This window comes from Salmo salar, chromosome 01, assembly GCF_965601325.2.
Source record: "Salmo salar chromosome 01, fSalSal1, whole genome shotgun sequence".
In the NCBI taxonomy this organism is placed as follows: Eukaryota; Metazoa; Chordata; class Actinopteri; order Salmoniformes; family Salmonidae; genus Salmo; species Salmo salar.
Window position 1 is genome coordinate 82,157,791 of NC_138291.1, and position 10,373 is coordinate 82,168,163.

The 10,373-nt window shown below is 47.1% G+C and overlaps 1 protein-coding gene across 1 annotated transcript; it reads left to right on the forward strand.

Annotated features, from left to right (window-relative positions):
- The first annotated feature begins 6,736 nt into the window (after positions 1-6,736).
- On the forward strand, positions 6,737-8,234 carry LOC106613508 (transmembrane protein 100). Its single transcript, XM_014215812.2, has 2 exons — positions 6,737-6,812; positions 7,085-8,234. The coding sequence occupies exon 2, from the start codon at positions 7,208-7,210 to the stop codon at positions 7,616-7,618; it is 411 nt and encodes a 136-aa protein (XP_014071287.1). The 5' UTR covers positions 6,737-6,812; positions 7,085-7,207; the 3' UTR covers positions 7,619-8,234.
- The last annotated feature ends 2,139 nt before the right edge of the window (positions 8,235-10,373 follow it).

Consider the following 10,373-nt stretch of genomic DNA (forward strand, 5'->3'; position numbering starts at 1 on the left):
TGACCTCAATCCTATAGAACATTTGTGGGCAGAACTGAAAAAGTGTGTGCGAGCAAGGAGGCCTACAAACCTGACTCAGTTACATCAGCTCTGTCAGGAGGAATGGGCCAAAATTCACCCAACTTATTGTGGAAAGCTTGTGGAAGGCTTACCGAAATGTTTGAACTAAGTTAAACAATTTAAAGGCAATGCTACCAAATACTAATTGAGTGTAATTGACCCACTGGGAATGTGATGAATGAAATAAAAGCAGAAATAAATCATTCTCTCTACTATTATTCAGACATTTCACATTCTTAAAATTAAAGTGGTGATCCTAACTGACCTAAGACATGGAATTTCTACTTGGACTAAATGTCAGAAATTGTGAAAAACTGATTTTAAATGTATTTGGCTAAGGTGTATGTAAACTTCCGACTTCAACTGTGTGTAAGAATGCTGTTCATTGACTATAGCTCAGCTTTCAACACCATAGTACCCTCCAAGCTCATCATTAAGCTCGTGGGCCCAGGGTCTGAATCCCGCCCTGTGCAACTGGGCCCTGGAATTCCTGACGGGCCGCCCCCAGGTGGTGAAGGTAGGAAACAACACCTTCACTTCACTGATCCGCAACACAGGGGCCTCACAAGGGTGTGTGCTCAGCCCCCTCTTGTACTCTCTGTTCACCCATGACTGCATGGCCACGCACACCTCCAACTCAATAATCATGTTTGCAGATGACACAACAGTAGTAGGCCTGATTACCAACAATGTCGAAACAGCCTACAGGGAGGAGGTGAGAGCCCTGGGAGTGTGGTGCCAGGAAAATAACCTCACTGAATGTCGACAAAACGAAGGAGCTGATCGTGGACTTCAGGAAACAGCAGAGGGAGCACACCCTATCCACACCAACAGGACCGCAGTGGAAAGCTTCAAGTTCCTCGGCGTACACATCACTGATGATCTGAAATGGTCCACCCACACAGACAGTGTGGTGAAGAAGGCACAACAGCGCCTATTCAACCTCTGGAGGCTGAAGAAATTCTGCTTGGCACCTAAAACCCTCAACTTTTACAGATGCACAATTGAGAGCATCCTGTCGGACTGTATCACCGCCTGGTACGGCAACTGCACCGTCCGCAACTTCAGGGCTCTCCAGAGGGTGGTAGGGTCTGCCCCACGCATCACCGGCGGCAAACTACATGACCTCCAGGATACCTACAGCACCCGATGTCACAGGAAGGCCAAAAAGATCATCAAGGATAACAACCACCTGAGCCACTGACTGTTCACCCCGCAATCATCCAAAAGACGATGGTCAGTACAGGTGCATCAAAGCTGGGACCGAGAGACTGAAAACCAGCTTCTATCAGACTTAAATAGCCATCACTAGGCGGCTTCCACCCTTCACGTAACCCTGCACCTTAGAGGCTGCTGCCCAATATACATAGATTTGAAATCATTGGCCACTTTAATAATGGAACACTAGTCACTTTAATAATGTTTACATATTTTGCTTTACTCATGTACAGTGGCAAGAAAAAGTATGTGAACCCTTTGTAAATACCTGGATTTCTGCATATTTTGGTCATAAAATGTGATCTGTTCTTCATCTAGGTCACAACAATAGACAAACACAGTCTGTTAAACGAATAACACACAAACAATTAAACGTGTTGATGCCTTTATTGAACACACCGTGTAAACATTCACAGTGCAGGGCAGAAAAAGTATGTGAAAACTTGTATTTAATAAATGGTTGACTATCCTTTGGCAGCAATAACCTCAACCAAACGTTTTCTGTACAACAGTCAGGAGGAATTTTGGACCATTCCTCTTTACAAAACTGTTTCTGTTCAGCAATATTCTTGGGATGTCTGATGTAAACTGCTCTCTTGAGGTTATGACACAGCATCTCAATCGGGTTGAGGTCAGGACTCTGACTGGGCCACTCCAGAAGGAGTATTTTCTTCTGTTGAAGCCATTCTGTTGTTGATTTACTTCTGTGTTTGGGTCATTGTCCTGTTGCATCACCCAACTTCTGTTGAACTTCAATTGGTGGACAGACATTCTCCTGCAAAAATGTCTTGATAAACTTGTGAATTAATTTTTCCATCGATGATAGCAAGCTGTCCAGGCCCTGAGGCAGCAAAGCAGCCCCAACCATGATGCTCCCTCCTCCATACTTTACAGTTGGGATGAGGTTCTGATGTTGGTGTGCTGTGCCTTTTTTTCTCCACACATAGTGTTGTGTGTTCCTTCCAAACAACTCAACTGTAGTTTCATCTGTCCACAGAATATTTTGCCAGTAGCGCTGGAAGATCCAGGTGCACTTTTGCAAACTTCAGACGTGCATCAATGTTTTCTTCTGTGGTGTCCTCCCATGAACACCATTCTTGTTTAGTGTTTTACGTATCGTAGACTCGTCAACAGAGATGTTAGCATCTTCCAGAGATTTCTGTAAGTCTTTAGCTGACACTCTAGGATTCTTCTTAACCTTATTGATCATTCTGCGCAGTGCTATTGCAGTCATCTTTGCAGGATGGCCACTCCTAGGGAGAGTAGCATCAGTGATGAACTTTCTCCATTTATAGACAATTTGTCTTACTGTGGACTGATGCACATCAAGGCTTTTAGAGATACTTTGTAACCCTTTCCGGCTTTATGCAAGTCAGCAATTCTTAATCTTAGGTCTTCTGAGATCTCTTTTGTTTGAGGCATGGTTAACATCGGGCAATGCTTCTTGTGAATAGCAAACTCAAATTGTGTGAGTGTTTTTTATAGGGCAAGGCAGCTCTAACCAACATCTCCAATCTCATCTCATCTCATTGATAGGACTCCAGGTTAGCTGACTCTTGACTTTATTTAGCTTTAAGAGAAGTCAATTGCCTAGGGGTTCAAATACTTACAAATCAAATCAAATCAAAATGTATTCGTCACGTGCGCCGAATACAACAGGTGGAGACATTACAGTGAAATGCTTACTTACAGGCTCTAACCAATAGTGTGAAAAAAAGGTATGTGTGTGTGTGTAGGTAAGTAAAGAAATAAAACAACAGTAAAAATACTTATTTGAAAATAACAGTAGCAAGGCTATATACAGACACCGGTTAGACAGGCTTATTGAGGTAGTATGTACATGTAGGTATGGTATGGTTAAAGTGACTATGCATATATGATGAACAGAGAGTAGCAGTAGCGTAAAAAGAGGGGTTGGTGGGTGGTGGGACACAATGCAGATAGCCCGGTTAGTCAATGTGCGGGAGCACTGGTTGGTCGGGCCAATTGAGGTAGTATGTACATGAATGTATAGTTAAAGTGACTATGCATATATGATAAACAGAGAGTAGCAGCAGCGTAAAAGAGGGGTTGGGGGGGCACACAATGCAAATAGTCCGGGTAACCATTTGGTTACCTGTTCAGGAGTCTTATGGCTTGGGGGTAAAAACTGCTGAGAAGCCTTTTTGTCCTAGACTTGGCACTCCGGTACCGCTTGCCATGTGGTAGTAGAGAGAACAGTCTATGACTGGGGTGGTTGGGGTCTTTGACAATTTTTAGGGCCTTCCTCTGACACCGCCTGGTGTTGAGGTCCTGGATGGCAGGCAGCTTTGCCCCAGTGATGTACTGGGCCGTACGCACTACCCTCTGAAGTGCCTTGCGGTCGGAGGCCGAGCAATTGCCGTACCAGGCAGTGATACAACCGGTCAGGATGCTCTCGATGTTGCAGCTGTAGAACCTTTTGAGGATCTCAGGACCCATGCCAAATCTTTTTAGTTTCCTGAGGGGGAATAGGCTTTGTCGTGCCCTCTTCACGACTGTCTTGGTGTGTTTGGACCATTCTAGTTTGTTGTTGATGTGGACACCAAGAAACTTGAAGCTCTCAACTGGCTCCACTACAGCCCCGTCGATGAGAATGGGGGCGTGCTCGGTGCTCCTTTTCCTGTAGTCCACAATCATCTCCTTAGTCTTGGTTACGTTGAGGGATAGGTTGTTATTCTGGCACCACCCAGCCAGGTCTCTGACCTCCCTATAGGCTGTCTCGTCGTTGTCAGTGAGTGTTTAAATTATGTATTCAATATAGACAAGAAAAATACAATAATTAGTGTGTTATTAGTTTAAGCACACTATGTTTGTCTATTGTTGTGACTTAGACGAAGACCAGATCACATTTGATGACCAATTTATGCAGAAATCCAGGTAATTCCAAAGGGTTCACATACTTTTTCTTTCCACTATATATACTGTATTCTATTCTACTGTATTTAGTCTATGCCACTCCGACATTGCTCATCCTAATATTTATATATCCCTTAATTCCATTCTTTTACTTTTAGGTTTGTGTGTATTGTGTGTATTGTTGTGAATTGTTACATATTACTGCACTGTTGGAGCTAAAAACACAAGCATTTCGCTACATCTGCTAAACATGTGTATGTGACCAATAAAATTTGATTTGAACCTGTACACTACACACACACACACATGAACACACACACACACACGGTAAGGCCGGGTTAGCCCCTCGGGTGGTCTGTCACATTGTCACGTGTGCTCCCTCTCCGGCCTCTAGGTCACCAGGCTGCTCGTTATGGCGCACACCTGTCACCATCGTTACACGCATCTGCGCATAATGACACTCACCTGGACTCTATCACATCCATGATTACCTGCCCTTTCTATGTCACTCCCTTTGGTTTCTTCCCCAGTTGTCATTGTTTCTGTTTCAGTTTCATGTCTGTGCGTTGTTTGTGTTTCTTGTTTTATGTTTTCATTTATTTATTAAATGATTCACTCCCTCAACTTGCTTCCCGACTCCCAAAAAAATGTGTGTTGGAGGTGATGTTCGGTCCGGAGGTTGGAGCCGGAGCTACCTGGGAGGTCTCAGCCGGTTTGTCGGATTCCCATGCCTTGGCGGGTTCGACGGGTTCCCCTGCCTCAGCTGGCTCGACGGGTTTCCATACCTCAGCGGGATCGATAGGCTCCCATGCCTCAGCTGGTTCGACGGGCTCCCATGCCTCAGCTGGCTCGACAAGCTCCCATGCCTCAGCGGGCCCGACGGGCTTCCATGCCTGAGCGGGCCCGACGGGCTTCCATGCCTCAGCTGGCTCGACAGGCTCCCATGCCTCAGCTGGCTCGACGGGCTCCCATGCCTCAGCTGGCTCGACAGGCTCCTATGCCTCAGCGGGCTCAACGGGCTCCCATGCCTCAGCGGGCTCGATGGGCTCCCATGCCTCAGCGGGCTCGATGGGCTCCCATGCCTCAGCTGGGTGAACAGGTTCCCGTGCCTCGACTGAGGCATCCGGGGTGGTCTCAGCCGGCTCATCAGGCTCTCACGCCTCAGCCGATTCCTCAGGTTTCTGCGCCTCAGCGGAGGTGACCGGTCCGCACCAGCTCCCCGGGATCGTCCCTGTGGTTGGGGTCCTGTGGCTGGAGCCCAACGCCCCGAGGAGGGGGCACTGTCACGCATGCTCTCTCTCCGGCGCTCTAGGTCGCCATGCTCCCGCGCCTCAGCTGGATCGACAGGTTCACGCACCTTAGCAGAGGTGAACGGTCCGCTCCTGATCCCCGGGATCGTCATCTTGGTCATCTTGGTACTGTCATGTGTGCACCCTCTCCGGCCTCTAGGTCACCAGGCTGCTCGTTAAGGCTCACACCTGTCACCAGCCTTACGTGCATCTGCGCATAATGACACTCACCTGGAGTGTCATTATCCATCACCTCCTTGATTACCTGCCCTTTATTTGTCACTCCCTTTGGTTTCTTCCCGCGTTGTTCGTGTTTCTTGTCTTGTATTATGTTTTCATTTATTTATTAAATTATTCAACCCCTGAACTTGCTTCCCGACTCCCAGCACACACATTACACACATTCACAGACTCGAATGCCACCTCTTTAAGAGGACCTGAGTGGCTGGGTGACGCGAAACTCTGAATGGGAACTTGTGAGAAGATTGCCATGAAGTTACAGTGGATTTGTTACAGCGTGTGAACGGATGGAGGGAGACACTAAGGATACAGTCTGAGCGAGAGGGTTATTGAAGGGATAGAGTCATGTTCATGATCTATAAAGCCTATACTAGACAGAGATCTGAGTGCTATATGCTCTTGCGCACACAGCACACACACTCGTACACACAACTGGCATCCTTCTACTCCCCACATGCACATGCAGACTAATTGATTGGTAGTTTCAGGTAAATGGGATAGTAGATAGAGGAACCTGCTATCCAGAAAATCGGACTGTCCTTATTCATGTATCCTGCTTGTTGGGCTATTTATATCGAGGGGTAGCGAGAGTGTGTGTGTGTGTATGCATGCATGTGTGTGCGTGCATGAAAGCGTGTGTGTTTAAATCTAAGTTGATTTGTTTTACTGTGTTACTGCCTGCTTACGTCAGATTAAATGGCTTTGCATCATAAAGGTAACTGAGGTGTAGATTATTTGAAACAACATTATGGTTGGATTGTATCATCGCTAAGCCTGGGCTGCTTTACTATTCTCCATCAACGCACACACATACATGGATCATTCAGAGTAGAGGAGATAAAGAGGAGATGGAACAGTTAACCATCTCCCATTGTCCCCCTACTTCCCAACCGCACCCCTTCGCGTCCCTCTTCATCCCTCTTGTCTTTGACGTCACTGTGCTTGGGCAGCCAATCAGGTTCCTGAGTCACACCAACCACCTCTCCTTAGCCCCTCCTCCTCCTCTCGGTCTCTTTAAACCTCACAGGCTGTGGAAATACAACACACAATGTGCTGCCGCCACTGGGAGGGCGGACGGATGCAATGCAGAACACACACCACACCACGCACCAAACACATCGAGACAGAGTAAGTGGATCCTCTTGCAGAGACTGCATACGAAGCCAGAGCTCATATCACTTGCTCTCTCTCCCTTTCTCTTTCTGTCTGAATCTGTCTCTGTTTGTCTCATTGTTTTCTCTGTGTCTGACTTCATCAGTCTCTCTCCCCATCTCCATCTCTTTTTATTTCTCTGGATAACTTCTTCATTTCCCCCTCTCAGTCTCCCTTCTGCCTCTCTGTCTTTCTCCATATATCTGTGTCTCCCTCCTTATCTCTTCTCCCTGTCTTTCACCCTCCAGGCACACGCTGTCTCCAGACGACAACAACAGAGAACGCAGCAGCCCCTATAGTAGCAGAAAGAAGAGATCCACCAGAAGAACCCCCCTTCACTCTTCTCCTCTCCCTAGGACCGCAGCTCTGAAATGGGCTGCTCCTCGGGACGACAACCCTCGGCCTCAGTGCTTCAATCAGACCTGGACTGTGGCAGCAGCATACCTCCGGAGTCCCCCCATAGAGGGGACCTGGTCCAACCCCCAGAGTCTCTCTCCACACTAGAACGACTAGCCCAGGCCACTGGCGGCACGGAGAAGTCTTGGTACCGCTGTGTGTTCCCATTTGGGGTGATCTCCCTGGTGATCGGTGTGGCAGGGACAGGGGTCACCTTCATGTATAACACGCCAGACCTGCACCAGACCAAGGTGGTGTCCATGGTGCTGCTGGTGATTGGGATGGTCATGCTGCTGATGGCGGCAGTCTGCTGGAGGGACCACAGGCTGAAGAGAAGGAAGAAGAAGGAGGGAGGGTTCTTCTGCTCTGAACAGGGCACCTTGTGAGGTCTGGAGGAGGAAGAGGGATGTATGGGACAGACACAGACAGATGAAAGGATGGATGGATGGAAAGGTTGAAAATCTGTGAGGTCCAAACCGATCAACCTGCCACGTGCTTCAGCGAGATTTCAGTGTGGTGGAGAGGGTTGAGAGTTCCTATATCTTCTTTCTCTTGTTTGGAAATATAACCTCCTTCTTTACTTTTTTCCCAGCCCCATGTCTCTGAGGAGGTTTACTTTGTTTTTCATTGTGTGGAGGAGGGAGGGCGGTGTTTTCACGGTTTCAAGTTCAGAGAGTTCTGTCAACGGTTAACAGTAGACCCTGATAACCTACTGTAGCAATGAGATGTCCCATCAGAATGATGAAATCAGACTTTGGATGTGTACCAAATGGCACCATATTCCCTACATAGTGTATACCCTATTCCCTACATTGTGCATAGTGTAGGGAATTGGATGCCATTTTGGCCCAGCATTTGTGTCCACGCTTTTCATTCATAGTGATTTACTAATTTCTGCTTTCCACTTCAGTTGGCTTAGCAGTGTCCTAAAAACGAGGACATCACTGGATCTGCCACAGAATGGGCTGAGATGTTCCATTTTTACCAGTGGTTCTTTTTGCTGCCGTGTCAGTAATACATTGGGATGAATTGACTTGCGTGTGTGCACCTCTAACTGGTATGAATTCATAGTTGAAGGTTTCAGATAATGACATCACCCTGCGACAAGACTGCTGTAAGTTTGTCAACTTTGCATTCCTCTGTATGTTTGATATTACATGTATGTTTGGTGCGCTCTTAGATATGCAGAGGTTTATGACTGATACATCATTTGGATGACATTCATATCACAAATCACATATCACTACCTGACCTGGATCAAATATAATATGTCAAATACTTTAAAATATGTGAGCTGCGCTTGATTTAGTATAGCCTGGCTCAATTGAACAGAATAGTCCCAAAAGTGGAAACTCCAAGCTAAATCAAGTAATCCTCAAATACTTTCTAATATTTTGAAGTATTTGAAGTAATGTATTTGTCGCAGGTCTGATCACTATTGTGTCTTACCACATAAGTTGCCACGTTTGCAATCAATGTACCTCTTTAAATGAATGTATATTAATGTCTATATATAAAGATTGTGTACAGTATAGTTTATTGGGAAATGTAAATTTAAAAACATTTTGTATTTGAGATTTTCTGTTTAAATGATTCAACTAGAGAACATTTTTAATTTGATATAGCTATCCGCCCGTTTCCTTGCAGCAAAATAATGTTTTCTGACTTTACAGAACATCCTCGGCATTACCATTCTGTATCAATCTCTTTCTGTTGGGTAGATTTAATGTGCATCCGAAATGGCACCCTATTTCCAATATAGTGCCCTACCTTTTGAAAGTAGTGTACTAAGTAGTGTATAAGGTTTCATTTGGGACACCATCTTACATTCCTGTGGGGAAACGTTGTGTGCAGCTAGCTATCAGTCAGTCACAGTGTTGCCGTGGCCTTTATTTCAGTGCCTTTATTTCAATATCAATATATCTCTGTAATGGTGTCATGACTGACCTATGAGAATCCAAATAGGTCAGATTAGGTTTGCAATGAATTACTTCAATCAGACCCCATTTCACTCGTAGAGGGGGAGGAAAGAACTAGTGGGGATTGACACTCGCATCCTGTTGTAAATCAAGGGAGAAGTCCAGGCCTGTGCTCTCCAAATTCATCAAAGGAATGTGTTATGTATCAATAGACTTTTTTTGCAGCTGAAACTCTAACATGTTCAAAAGCGAATACTGGAACAATATTTTGAACGTAGATCGTGCGGAATAGTCAGGCGATCTATAAACAAAATGACATTAGTGTTCTGTTATTTTGTGATGTCATTAAAAATGCTATAAATGTAAGGGCTATCGTTGGAAGAAGACCAAGGTGCAGTGGAGTTAGTGTTCATCTTGACATTTAATTCAAACAAAGAGAACACTATACAAAAAAACTGGAAAACCGACAGCCAAACAGTACTGACAGGAAACACACTGAACAGAAACACAATTACCCACAAAACCCAAAGGAAAAACATGCTCCTTATGTGTCACTCCTAATCAACAACAACGAACTACAGCTGTGCCTGATTGGGAGCCACACACGGCCCAAAACAAAGAAATACAAAAAACCTAGAAAAAGAACATAGAAAGCCCACCCAATGTAACACCCTGGCCTAACCAAAATAAAGAACGAAAAACCCCTCTCTATGGCCAGGGCGTTACAGTACCCCCCCCCCCCCAAGGTGCGGACTCCGGCTGCAAAACCTGACACTGAAGGGGAGGGTCCAGGTGGGCCTTCCTACGGCGGCGGCTCAGGTGCGGGACGTGGCCTCTGCTCCACCCTCGGCGTTGCCCTCTTAGGTGGCGCACCTGGCCGCGCCGAAGGTCTGGTGGGCGACCCTGACTGCGCCTGGCTGGCGGGCGGTGATGGTTGCGCCTGGCTGGCGGGCGACCCTGGTTGCGCCCGGCTGGCGGGCGGCGATGGCTGCGCCCGGCTGGCGGGCGGCGATGGCTGCGCCCGGCTGGCGGGTGACCCTGGTTGCGCCTGGCTGGCGGGCAGTGATGGTTGCGCCCGGCTGGTGGGCGAACCTGGTTGCGCCCGGCTGGCAGGCGGCGATGGCTGCGCCCGGCTGGCGGAGATGGCTGCGCCCGGCTGGCGGGCGACCCTGGTTGCGTCCGGCTGGCGGGCGGTGATGGTTGCGCCCGGCTGGTGGGCGGC